This window comes from Octopus bimaculoides, chromosome 16 (genome assembly GCF_046866305.1).
Source record: "Octopus bimaculoides isolate indiv1 chromosome 16, ASM4686630v1, whole genome shotgun sequence".
NCBI classification, from domain to species: Eukaryota; Metazoa; Mollusca; class Cephalopoda; order Octopoda; family Octopodidae; genus Octopus; species Octopus bimaculoides.
This window is the reverse complement of record NC_142943.1, coordinates 27,404,183-27,418,104: the sequence shown is the minus strand read 5'-3', so window position 1 is coordinate 27,418,104 and position 13,922 is coordinate 27,404,183. Positions and strand designations below refer to the sequence as shown.

General features: G+C 39.6%; 1 protein-coding gene across 8 annotated transcripts in view; it reads right to left on the bottom strand.

Moving 5' to 3' along the window:
• LOC106871768 (uncharacterized) overlaps window positions 1–13,922 on the bottom strand; it is a 1,221,261-nt gene that overhangs the window by 257,628 nt on the left and 949,711 nt on the right. For all 8 annotated transcript variants that reach the window (XR_016244689.1, XR_016244690.1, XM_089364843.1 and 5 more), the window contains exon 67: window positions 8,971–9,164. Coding sequence is in view for 6 of the 8 variants with exons in the window: in XM_089364843.1 (XP_089220969.1) it covers window positions 8,971–9,164 (194 nt within the window). In the remaining 2 variants the exon portion in view is untranslated. The remainder of the gene's footprint in view (window positions 1–8,970; window positions 9,165–13,922) is intronic.

Genomic DNA, 13,922 nt, shown 5'->3' with positions numbered 1-13,922 from the left:
CTTCTCTTTTTCTCTACCTGCTGATGAAGGATTGCATCCAAAACATTGGATATTCCACTCCTCACGGCAAGTTCACCATATCTCTTTCACTTCTTTCTATATTTTTTCAATTCTTGCTGATGCAAAGCTACACAAGATTCCTTGTAGTTTACAGGCAATGACAGGAGACCGAGACCTTTGGAGATATGCTGTAATTGAGAAGACCTGACAACTAAAATGAGATTGCAGCTATGGTCGATGCCACTGTTGCATGTCTGGCCAATTTAAGAGTACCCCTGATGCGTTGGATAATATGATATGCTTGAGAAGATTTGTTGGGTTATGTAAAGCCAAAATCATAGCTGTGGCCAGTGCCCACTGACTGGCTCCCAGTCCAGTAGCATGTAAAATGCATCATCTGAATGTGGTCGATGCCAGTGTCCTCTCATTGACTCCTGTGCCGGTGGCATGAAAAAAGCACCATCCTAACATGGCCGAAGCCAGTACCCCCTGACTGGCTCCCTTGCTGGTGGCACATAAAAAGCACTACCCAAATGTGATTGATGCCAGGACTGCCTGACTGGCTCCTTTGCTGATGGCATGTAAAAAGCATCCACTAGACTCTCGGAGTGGTTAGTGTTAGGAAGGGCATCTAGCTGTAAAAATATTGCCAGACCAGATCGGAGCCTGGTGCAGCCGTTGGCTCTCCAGACTTCAGTCAAACTGTCCAACCCATTCCAACATGGAAAACAGATGTTAGACGATGATTATGATGATATATATATATATATATATATATATATATATGCATACATACATATATACATGCATACATATACATACATACAGGCACACATATACATACATACATACATACATACAATTCATACATACAATTAATACATTATAAGTGCAATCTGTGAGTGGAACAGTAAAAATATGCAAGACTTTTCTCAAGTTCCACACCTGAATTCATCTGTGTTAACTACATTCCAAAGATGGAGTCTTGTATCTTTGTTGGAAACCGGTTTCCTCCTCAGGGAAAGATTTATAAAAATTAAAAAAATAGAAGACACATACATATACATACATGCATGAATATACATATACATGCATATACATACACACATACACATACACTTATATGCATATGCATACATATATATACATATATACATATGTATAAGTACATACATACATATATTTAAATATAAATACATACATATATATATATATACATGCATACATATATACACATACATAGATATATATACATATTTACATACATACATATACATACTTACATATATACACACACACACATATCCTTAAATTGCCTTATTTGAAAAGAGGGAAAGCTCCTGGACTATCAGTGCTGAGATGATTAAGTTACAACTAAGTTACTCATATAGTTAATTGAGTTATCCAGGAAGGTATCAGCCCTTATAACTGAGGCATTAAGTATTATAGTTGGCTGCTACAAGAGTAAAAATGATGTTTTAGAAAGAAACAGCTACAGAAGTATTAAAATGGGACCAGGTCATGAAAGTTAGAGAGAGATTAGGAATAGAATTATACTAGATGAGGTGCAGTTTGGTTTGGTGCCTGGGAAGAACATCACAGATATCACCTTCCTAGTGAAGCAGCTACAAGAAAAGGATCTGGCCAAAATATACCATTGTACTTGGCTTTTTTCAGCCTGGTGGTAGCTTTTGAGAGAGTCCTCACTCTGTTATTTGGTGATCTCTCAGGAAGCTAGGAGTAGATGAGAGACTCATTAGTGCTGTAGAAATCATACATAGTGTTACTGTCAGTAGGGTGAAAGTCAGCCATAAGTACAGTGACAAATTTAGTGTACAAGTCTATCTTCATCAGAGTTCAGTCCTTAGCCTCTTCCTAATTATTGTAATCTTCCAAGTTATAAGAGAGGAAATTAAAACTGGTTGCACAGAAGCTACTATATGCTGATTAGCTCACTTTCATAGTAAAATCTGTAGTAGAACAGGAAAAAAAATTCTAAATACGGAAGTAAAACCTGGAATCAGATGACCTTAATGTTAATAGCAGACAAGTTTTTCTTTCTGTCAAGTAAATGACTCTGCTTGATATGAGTGAAAGGTGTTGGAAAGAATTCCATTTGATGTATCTAGTACAAGCTACAGACATATACAAGGTTTAGTGGAATGACAAGTAGGTTAACAGAGAAAGTTGTCTTTGCATGTGACAGAATTGCAGAAACAATAAACACCAAGGACACACAGAACTAGACTTTCTCAAATGGCCAGGAGGCTCCCTCATAGTTATTCATAGCTTCTGTTACTTAGGTGACCAAATTAGCAATGGTTGAAGTTATCCTGAAAATATAGTTCCTAGAAAAAGAATTGGATGGAGACAATTTAGAGAACTATTACCTCTATTAGCAGTAAAAGGTCTCTCTCTCAGAATGAAAGGAAAATTGTATGATGTTTGTATATGAATAACTATGTTACATGGTAGTGAGATGTGGGTTCTGAATGCAGAAGACATGTGTAGACTCCAGAAGAATGAAGTTAGTATTCTCCGATGGATGTCCAACGTCAATGTGCATATATAACAAGTGCAAAAGTGCTGAGAAAAAAGTTGGGCTTAAGAGGAATCAGATGCAGCATGCAAAAGAGAAGACTATGATGTGTATGAATGAAGACAACTGTATAAAGAAGTGCCAAGGGCTTAAAATGGATGGGACTTGTGGAGGAGGAAGACCCAAGAAGACATGGGATGAAGTAGTGATGCTGGGCATCACAAAGGAGATGACAATGGACTGTGATGTCTGGTGATGTGAGGTTCTTGAGAAGATCTATCCACCTCAGCAAAACTGAGTTCTGGAAGAACTGTGTGTTCTAACCACATGTAATATTAAATTTTTCCCACACCCTACTCTAGTAAACCAGACTAATCTTTTTCCTCTTTCTCTTGCACTATGCTTATCTCCCCCCCCCCCACTATTCTTGCAGTCCAAAATTTTCCTCCATGCCCTACCAAAGGTATCATTGCTATCCTATCATATCCCTCTATATACCCAGGTTTTACCAGTCACTACATTCTCCCTTTGCCACTTTTGCAGTCATGTAAACTCCTTCCTCATGCACCCTGAGTAATCCTCCACCATATCAAATTATATTCACAGCCTTGTACCGAAGAGTATGCCTTGGTACATTACCAGCATCCCTCTCACTTTCTCTTGTTCTCCCTTAACCTTGTGGTCTCACTTTTGTTCTCACTCACTCTTCCTCATTCATTGTTTCTCGCTCTCTCTCTCTACAGTCAGAGTAGCCATGTATCTCCTCTACAGCAAGACACCTGTTTCTGCCCCTCTGTCATACTCTAATTCCTCATCACTTGACACAAAGCTACTTCATTCAAAAAATTTTGTCTTGCAAATTACTTGGTGACCTCTCCAATGTAGGTATTATGTAAAAATCAATGCAACCCACTCTGTTAAGTGGTTGGCATTTTCAAAAGGTATCCAGCCGTAAAAACCATACCAAAACAGGCCTCACCAGTGCTGGTGCCATGTAAGAAAGCACCCAGTCCACCCTGTACAGTTGGTGGCATTAGGAAGAGCATCCAGCCATAAAAAGCATGCCAAAGGAGACAGTGAAGCTTAGCACGGTCCATTGGCTACCAACTCCTGTCAGACTATCCAACCCATGCCAGCATGGAAAACGGATGTTAAATAATGATGATGGTTATATATATGAGTGAGAGCCAAAAATTATATTCACTCATGCTTTTTCAATGTATTTATACAAAAGCAGGGGATAAACAAGTACATTTTTCTGTATAGTCTCCTTCCTTTTCAATGCACTTGGTCCAGCAATTCACATGCTTGCATATTTCCTTCAAAAAGAAGGTTTTTGGTTAGACCTGCAACCATTTATTCATTGCTTCCTTCACATGTTCATCCATAGGAAACCAACGACCTTGTAAACCATCTTTGAGTGATCCAAAGATATGATGATTGGAAGGGGTGAGATCTGAGTTGAAGGCAGGGTGTTCCACCACTTCAAAATCCAATTGGTTAATGGTTTCAATGGTCTGGGTGGCTGTGTGTGGGTATGCATTGTCATAAAACACTAAAACTTTCTTCGACAATAGGCTTCAGCATTTGGTGTGAATTGCTGGCTTCAGTTTGTTGGCCAGCAAAGCACTGTATCTTGCACTGTTGATCGTACACTCCTTTTCCTGGTAGTCTTCCAGTATAGGCCCTTTTGAGTCCCCTAAAAGGGTTAACATCACCTTTCTTGTAGGAGACTGAATCTTGAATTTCTTTGTTGCTGGTGAGTGAGGATGTTTCCACTCCAAACTGCCTTTTAGATTCTGCCACATAATGATGGATTCACGTTTCATCTCCTGTGACTATTCTGCTCAAAAATTCCCCACCCTCATTGTTGTAGTAATCATGTAAATGTTGGCAGAACTCAAGACGTTTGTCCTTGTGCTCTGCAATATGCTCTCTTGGCACCCATCTTGCACAGACTTTATGGAAGCCAAGCTCATCATGGATGATTTGGTGGGCAGAACCATGACTAATCTGCGGAGAACAAGCGACCTCATCAATGATAATTCTCCAGTTCACCATTACCATCTTTCAAGCTTGCTGAATCTTCACATCAGTGGCAGAGGTTGACGGGCGTCCTGCTCCCTCTTTGTGCGGCACATTTGTCCAGCCACTTTTAAGTCTCTTGATACACTCATACACACTTCCATGTGGTAGTGCACTGTCACTGTACTGTGCTATAAGCCTCTGATGAATTTCAGCACCTGACACACCTTCTGACCAGAGAAATCAGATCACTGCTCTTTGTTCTTCTTTGGTGCACATTGATAGTGGAACAGCCATGTTCACACTGTAAAGTCAGAAAGAAAAATGATGTGACCAGGCTCAAACTCTGATCAGGTGACCACAGTTGTACCAACTATAAGCACAAGGCAGAAGGCAGTGTGACAATAATAAATATATGTTATGGCAAAAGTGCAGATAATTTTTGACTTCCTATCATATATCATCATCATCATCATCATCATCATCATCGTTTAACGTCTGTTTTCCATACTAGCATGGGTTAGACGGTTCGACGAGGGTCTGGGAAGCTAGGAGGCTGCACCAGGCTCCAGTCTGATCTGGCAGTGTTTCTACAGCTGGATGCCTTTCCTAATACCAACCACTCTGTGAGTGTAGTGGGTCCTTTTTACATGCCACCGGCACAGGGACCAGGGGAGGCTGGCAATGGCCATGATCAGTCGGTGCTTTTTACGTGCCACTGGCACAGAAGCCAGTCAAGGCAGCGCTGGCATCAGCCATATTCGGATGGTGATTTTTACATGCCACCGGCACAGGTATCACAACTACAATTTCCATTTGACTTTTATTTTGGTGTTGATGTACTTGACTCAAGGTCTCCTCAAGCACAGCAGGTCACCCTATGATCCAAGGTACTTGAATGGACTGGGGCTGGTTATGCGAAGCTGATGTAAGGTACACTGTGAACTCACTTCACTTGTCAGGTCTTTGCAGTCACAGCATGTCTCCAAAGGCCTCAGTCTTTCGTCATTGCCTCTGTGAGACCCAACGTTCGAAGGTCATGCTTGACCACCTCATCCCATGTCTTTATGGGTCTACCTCTACCCTGGATTCCTTCAACTGTTTGGGAGTGACACTTCTTCACACATCTCTCCTCATCCATCTGTAGAACATGACCATATCAGCACTAATGTCTCTCTTGCACACCACATCCAATGCTTCTTATGTCCAACATTTCTCTCAGGGCACTTACACTTGGTTGTGTGTGCACACTGACATTACACATCCAGCGGATCATACTAGCTTCATTTCTTTCCAGCCTACACAAGTCCTCCGCAGTCATGGCCCATGTTTCACTACTGTGAAGCATGGCAGTTCACACACATGCATTGTACAATCTACCTTTCACTTTGAGCGAGAGGCCTTTTGTCACCAGTAGGGGTAGAAGCTTTCTAAACTTTGCCCAGTCTATTCTTATTCTAGTGGTAACACTCTCTGAGCATCCACCCCCACTACTAACTTGGTCACCTAGGTAGCGGAAGCTATCAACATTTCTAGTTTCTTCCCCTGGAGTGTGATGGAATCTGTTTTCTAGGCATCTGTGGTGTCTATTGCATTGCCCCTGTGCATCTGCTGCACACAAACGCTAACTTATTGGTTAATCTTCCTTTGATGTTGCTGCACCTCTTATGTGTCCATAGCTTACAGTGGGTACATCTTATGGAGTTTCTACCTACACCTTGTCGACACATCGAGCAGGGCCACCTACCTGAAAGGGTGTGTGATGAGTTCACCTTCCTACTTACTAGAACTTTGGTCTTAGCTACATTGACTCTAATGTCTTTTGATTCTAAACCTTGCTTCCACACCCGAAATTTCTTTTCTAGTTCCGGTAGTGTTTCTGCTATGAGGTCCAGGTCATCAGTATAGGGGAGCTCCCAGGGCAACCCGTCTTGAATTCCTCTGTTATTGCCTGTAGGACTATGATGAATAAAAGGGGACTGAGGGTTGAACCTTGGTGGACCCCAACTTCTACCAGGAATTCTTCACTATACTCATTGCCAATCCTAACCTTACTAATGACCTCTCTGTATAGAGCCCGTACAGCCCTTATTAACCATTCACCAATCTCTAGTTTCTGCAATGCCAACCAGATAAGGGAGCGGGGGCTTTCTCCAAGTCCACAAAAGCTAAGTATAGGGTTTTAGCTTTAGCTAGGTATTTCCCCTGCAGTTGTCGGATCAGGAATATGGCATCAGTGGTGCTTCTACCTGGCACAAAACTGAACTGTATCTCATCTGAGCAGACTCTCTCCCTAATGAGATGGGTTATGACCCTCTCCGTGACCTTCATTACCTGATCCAGCAGTTTGATACCCCTGTAGTTATTTCTATCTAGAGCATCACCTTCACCCTTGTAGCAGTTGACTAAGGTGCTGCTATGCCAGTCATTGGGCATGACTCCATCATGAATTACCTGGTTTACAATGAGGATGACTAGGCCATAGCCCTCACCACCAGATGTTTTAAGCATCTCTGCAGTGATGGGCCAGGGGCTTTTCCTGGCTCTATTCCCTTAATTGCTTTATCTACCAGCGAGCTGTCTATTCGGATAGCCGGTCCCTCTACTGGGTCAACATTTGGAAGGCTCTCCTCCTCTCAATCATTCTCCACATTCAGCAGTCCTTTATAATGGCTTCTCCAAGCCTCTTTCTTTTCAGTATCATTAAAAGCAAGTGCACCATCATTCATGCGGACACATTTATATATATGTATATATAATTTTGAGAGGAAGTCAAAAAATATCTGCACTTTATACATATACACACACACTGAAATCTACAAGTTTTTTTCGTTTTCTCTTTGGTTTATTTTCTCTTATTCCTTTCTGTTGAAGAATGTAAAATGTAAAAAAGATTGGGAAGGTAAGTGATGTCTTGTTCAGTTTCCCTCGCGTTAATCACAGTTGGATAATGAAACAAGTAGAAGTAAACTGATGAATAACATCAATTAAAAGACGATAGGTTAATCTTCATTAGTTATTAAGGAAAGGTAACTGACGCTAGATTACCCCCAAGTATTTCATTTGAGTTATTATTAATGCTGGTGAGTATTTCTTATTTCAGATAAAAAGTAATAATCATGTTCTTGGAGAAATCATTTCACTATATTCATTGCCAAATATCAAAGATATCTCAAATAAATCTCTAGATGTGTCTTCTTGACTGAAGTTTTAATGTTTGGAATATAAACAAAGGCAAACTGATAAAAAGAAAATAAATTTTATTTAATTGTTTGCCTCTAATAAAGACTAACAGTAGAATATTTTTATTGAATGATATTGGACATTATAAGAACCAATTTGAGGCAAAAGCATGCAATATTTTTCTGCTTCAAATTGCTCTTTATAAAATCTAATATGATTAAAGGTGGTAAGCTGGCAGAATGATTAGCATGCCTTTGCAAAATGCTTAGCTGCATTTCATCCATCTTTATGTTCTCAGTTCAAATTCTGCTGAGGTTGACTTTGCCTGACATTCTTTCAGGGTCAATAGAATGTGTACCAGTTGAGCACTGAGGTTGATGTAATCGACTTAGCCCCTCCCCTCAACTTGCTTGCTTTGTGCCACAATTGGCATTATATGTAGATTATAAGTTGAAAATCATAGCATTTAATTAATTCATAATTATTTTATAATTATTACTCAGTTCTATCAATTTAATAAAGAACATTTAAAACCATTATATTCCCTTGATCTCCGGAGTGCCTTTCAGACCAATGAGTTTGATGCAGTTAATACAAAGTATTAATAGTTACCTTTCGATTAGCTTTTGTTGTCCCCACTCTAGATACCTTCTTATCTCTAGTTTATATGTTGTATTAAATGACAGTGGTATATTTCTTCAAAACTAGAACCATTTTTAAGTAACTATTTCTATGGAAGCAATTAGATTTAACACCTCAAATCTGGAAAATATTCATTGGATTAACAATTTCACAGGCATACTGTTTTCACTTTTTAGTATTTATTTACAGACAATGATAATTTGTGAGCGAAATGTTTTTACCACAGACAAAGTGCAATGCTAATGACAACATATAATTCACTGATACTCCAGAAACTCTATTGATACAGCCTTGTAATCTCATATTGATGAAGCTCAATTAAATTTCAACAGGCCAAGGATTAACCACCCAAAACATGCTGCGAAATATATAAATAACAACATTAGTCATTGACTAATATTATGATTTTTACCTGCATATTTTACCCTAATTTATATTTTTAATGTTTCATGCTGAAAATAGCTCTCAACTTTTTTGACTAGTCTCATGATTAATCTAAATTACAATAATTTTTAATGAAAGTCAAGTTCATTAGAAAATATTAAAAAAACTGAAAATTTAATTTAAAAAATATTTCTTACTTTTGAACAAAGCCTTGAAGATTGCTACACCAAAGTCTTCAGCGGAATTTATGTCAAAAACAGTCAGCAAGTTTGGTCGTCTCAGGGAACTCACCACACAGTCAACCATGTTATCTTCCTCTTTTTTTTCCAAACCCTCAAATTCTTGTGTAATTTTTTTTCTGATATCATCATTCAGTTTCTTTTGTAGTGATCTAGAAAGAAAAGTTAATTCAAACTATATAAACCTTTCTATAGTGATTAAAAGAAAGTTATATATAAAGAATGATATAAAGTCCACACTGATGTCACAAACAAGACTACTACCTTGGTGCCCTAAAGAGAAATAATGTTAACTAGGCTACACTATTGGTAACACAGGTAACACAAGAACCTCGCTCTTGATGGAACAGGGCTTAACCATCTGTAATCTTTACAGGACATCTAAGATTGGTGAGGGAAAGACAGGAATAAACCAAAACTCATGGGTTACTGCTAATCAATTCTTGGATCTTGTAAATAGTTAATCTGTAAGTCATAACGTGGCAGGCCTGACATTAAATGGGGTTGTCTCTAGAGATATTATTCATAATACCTCTGTCATAGATGGCAGTAGGCCTCTTTTTGAGAACCACTTCCATATCTATCCACAAGCAAACAGACACTATACAATGAAAGTATTGTGGATCAAGGCTTCATGTTATCCTCACACTGATGACCTGGTCTTAATACTTGTAACATTTTGGATTCTGTTAGCGGCAGTGAAGGGCCAAGTGGTCCTGTTGAACTACTGCCAGATAGTTCAGTGTTTAATGATGGAATGGATTAATTCCCAACCAGGGACAGTGTGCCCAAAATTGGTCAAACCTATGCTAGATTAATTCATATTTACCATTTCTATTATGTTTTAGTGTTGTTTCATAAGGATGTCATGATACCTACTGCTTGATATGATCCCTTAAATTGGATGGGAAAAGAAATAGACAAATCCAAACAGCTCCAGGTATGTCCTGAATTGGAGCCATTATCCTTCCCCAGTAAATAGGGAGCCTAGTGTCAACATAAGAAATCATGATTATGACTATTAGCTGTGTCAGGTCATACTGCCAAAAATTTGAGTCTTTAGTAATAGAAATCTGATGAGTCTTGATCAGAAAATGAGTCATCAGTTCCTATCAAAGCTATGAATATCTAAAACGCTATGACTACCAGCACTAAAATCAAACTATCAACTTTAGTAATAGGTGAGTTGCAAGCCAAGGAGGGAGCAGTTTACCTAGTTGCACAACCTGTCAAAAATATAAGTTATATTCCTCTCAAATCATACACTTTCAGCTTAAATAAAGATGGATACACTGAAAAAATGTAGTCTTATATATACAAAATAGTAAAGGCTGGACTACTTATGATCACAAGTCTAGCAGACAGGAGACAAGATGACTGGAAGAAGATAATGGGCAAAAGAAGTGGTTCAAACGATGCACACTAGCAGGGGTGGGGGGGGGGGGTAGGGAGCATAGCTGGAGATAAATGATAAGGAGGTTGTTCTAATGATGGAGTATTGGTGTGAGAAAGAGCATGGCTGGAAAGATATAATGAAGAAAATAAGTGGTTCTGTAGATGGAGTCCAGCAGACGAGAGAGAAGAGAGAGAGAGAGAGAGAGAAGAGAGAAGAGAGAGAGAGAGAGAGAGAGAGAGAGAGAGAGAGAACGAGAGAGAGAGAGAGAGAGAGAGAGAAGAGAGAGAGAGAGAGAGAGAGAGAGAGAGAAAGAGAGAGAGAGAGAGAGAGAAAGAGAGAGAGAGAGAGAGAGAGAGAGAGAGAGAGTATGACTGGAGGAAGATAATGAAGAAACAAAGTGATTCTAAGAATGGATTAGAACAGATGGAAGAGAGCATTGTTGAGAGAAAAATAAAAAGGAAAGGAAGTGGTTCCAAGGATGGAGTCTAGCAGAGAGAGAGAGAAGAGAGAGAGAGAGAGAGAGAAGCATTACTGGAGGAAAAAACAAGGAAAAGAATTGGTTTGAAGGATGGAGTATAGCAATGAGGAAATAGCATGGCTGGAGGTCAATAGTGAGAAATGGAAGTGGTTCTAAGGATAGAATACAGCAGAGGGGGAAGAGTACATGGCTGGAGGAAATTAATGAGGAAAGTTGTAGTTCTAAGGATGGAGTCTAGCAAAGGGAAGAGAGAGCATAGCTGGATGATGATAATGAGGACTTTAGGAGGTTCTAAGGATGAAGAATAGCAGAGGAGAAAGAGAACATTATTGAAGGCAAAAATAAGGAAAGGAAGTGTTTTTAAGGATGGTGTATAGCATGGCTGGAGGAAGATAATATGGAAAGGATGTGGTTCTCAAGATGGAGTCTAGCAAAGGGAAGAGATGGAGTCTAGAAAAGAGGAGAGAGAGCACGGCTAGAGGAAAGAAAATAGTCCTAAGGGGTGAGTCTAGCAAAGGAGAGAGAGAGAGAACATAGCTGGAAGAATATAATGAGGAAAGGATGGGGTCTAGCAAAGAGAAGTGAGAGCATGGCTGTAGAAAGGTAATGAGGATTGGAAGTGCTTCTAAGGATGGAGAACCCAGAGAGAAGAGAGAAGAGAGAACACGACTAGAGAAGGATAATGAAGTAAGGAAGTGGTTCTTAGCATGGATTCTAGCAGAGGGTGACAAAGCATTCCTAGAGACAGAAAATGAGGAAATAATGTGGTTCCAAGGTGGGGAGAGAGAGAGAGAGTATGGTAGGAGAAAGATGATGAAGAAAGGTAATAGTTTAAAAAATGGTGTATAACATAAACAAGGAAGAACATTGAAATATAATTAGGAAAAGAAGTGGGTTGAAGGATCGAGTGTAGTAAGGGAAGAGAGTGCATGGCAGGAGAAAGATAATGAGAAAAAGAAGTGGTTCTAAGGATTGAGTAGCACAGTGAAGAAAGGGCATGGCTGGAGATTGATAGTGAGAAATGGAATTGGTTCTAAGGATGGAGTATAGCAAGCAGGATAGAGGGCATGGCTGGTGGAAGATAGTAAGGAGAGAAAATATTTCTAAGAATGGAGTGAAATAGAGATGAGAGGGAGTATTGTTGAAAAAAGATGCAGAGGAAAGGAAGTGTTTTAAGGATGGAGTATCTTGAGACAGGAGGAAGCATACTAACAGAAAAAGGCAAAGAAGTAGTTCTAAGGAAGGAGTTCAGTGGAGGGGAGAAAAAGCAATTTTGAAGAAAGATAATGGGGAGAAAAATGGTTTCAGAGATGGAATGTAGTGGATGGAAGAGAAAGAAAGGCTGGAAAAAGACAATGAGAAAAGGAAGTTCTTCTAAGGGTGGAGTGTAGAAGAGGAGACAGGGATCATGTCTGGAGAAAGATAAGGAGGAAAAGAAGTGGTTCTAAGGATGTAATGTAACAGAAGGGGAAGAGAGAATTGTGGGAGGAAGATGATGAGGAAAGGAATTGGTTCTAAGGATGAGGTCAATAAGAGGGGAGAGAAATCATGTCTAAAGGAAGATAATGGTTTCATATTTTACCACAATGGCAGCCATTTTGAGTAAGGGGATGAATCAATTTTATTGACTCCAGTTATCAACTGATATTTAATTTATCACCCCTGAAAGTATGAAAGGTAAAGTTGACCTTGGCAGAATTTGAACTCAGAATGGAGTAACAGGTGAAATACTGCTAATGATTCTACCAGCTCACCACCTTTGTCTAAAGGAAGATAATGTGGAAAGAAAGTGGTTCTAAGGATGGTGTTTCACAGAGGAGAGAGAGAGAGAGAGAGAGACCATGGGTAGAGAAAAGGTTAAATGAAGAATGCAGGTGGTTCTAAGGAAGGAGTCTTACAGAATATAGAGACAGCATTGATGGAGGAATGTAATCATGAAAAGGAAATGGTTCTTAATATGAAATCTAGCAGAGGGGAGAGAGAGCATGGCTGGATGAAGATAATGAAAACAAGGAAGTGGTTATGAAGATGGAGTATCCAGAAAGAAAAGAGAGCATGGCTGGAGAAGAATAATGAAAAAAGGAAATGTTTCTAAGAATGGAGCCTAGCAGGAAATGAGTCCATGGCTGGAAGGTGATATAGAATGTAGGAAGTGGTTCTAAGGATGGAGTCTATCAGTAGTGAGGTAGAACATTGCTGAAGAATGATAAGGATGAAAAGAAGTGGTTTGAATGATGGTGCAAAGCAGATAATTAGGAAAGGAAGTGGTTCTAAGGATGATTCTCAGGATAAAGTGAACAGAGGAGAGAGAGAGAACATGGTTGTGAGAATATAATAAGGAATGGCAGTGGTTCTATGTTTGGAGATTAGCAGAATGGTGAGAGTATGGCAGGACAATGTTAATGAAGAAAGCAAGTTGTTCTTAGAATAGAATCTTTCAGAGGGGAGAGAGAGAGCCTGGGCTGATGAAAATAGTGAGAAATGGAAGTGGTCTAAGGATAGCATCAGTAGACAGGAAAAAGAACATGACGAGGAAAAGAATTGGTTCCAAGGATGGAGTCTTGTAGAGAGGGGAAAGAGCATAGGTGGAGAAAGATATAATGGGAAAAGCAATTTGCTCCAAGGAGAGAGTTTAGGAGAGGGGAGCAAGAGCTTGAATAGAGGAAGGTAAATAAGGAAAGGAAGTGGTTCTCAGGATGTATTTAGAGGGGAGACAAAGCTAGGCTGAAGGAAGTGGTCCTAAACATGAACTTCAGTAGATGGGTGAGGGAGCATGTCTGAAAAATGTCCATGATGAAAGAAAGTGGATCTAAGGATGGAGTCACACAAAGTGGAAAGAGACCATACCTGGAGAATGATAATTAGGAAAGCAAGTGGCTCTAAGAATTGAGTCTAGCAGAGGGAAAAGGGAGCATGGTTGCAGGGAGATAATGCACAAAGAAGTGGTTCAAATTTTGGAGTTTATCAAAAGGGAGGTAGAACCTGGCTGCATGGAGATAATTAAGGAAGTATGTGGTTACCAGAATAATGTGCAGC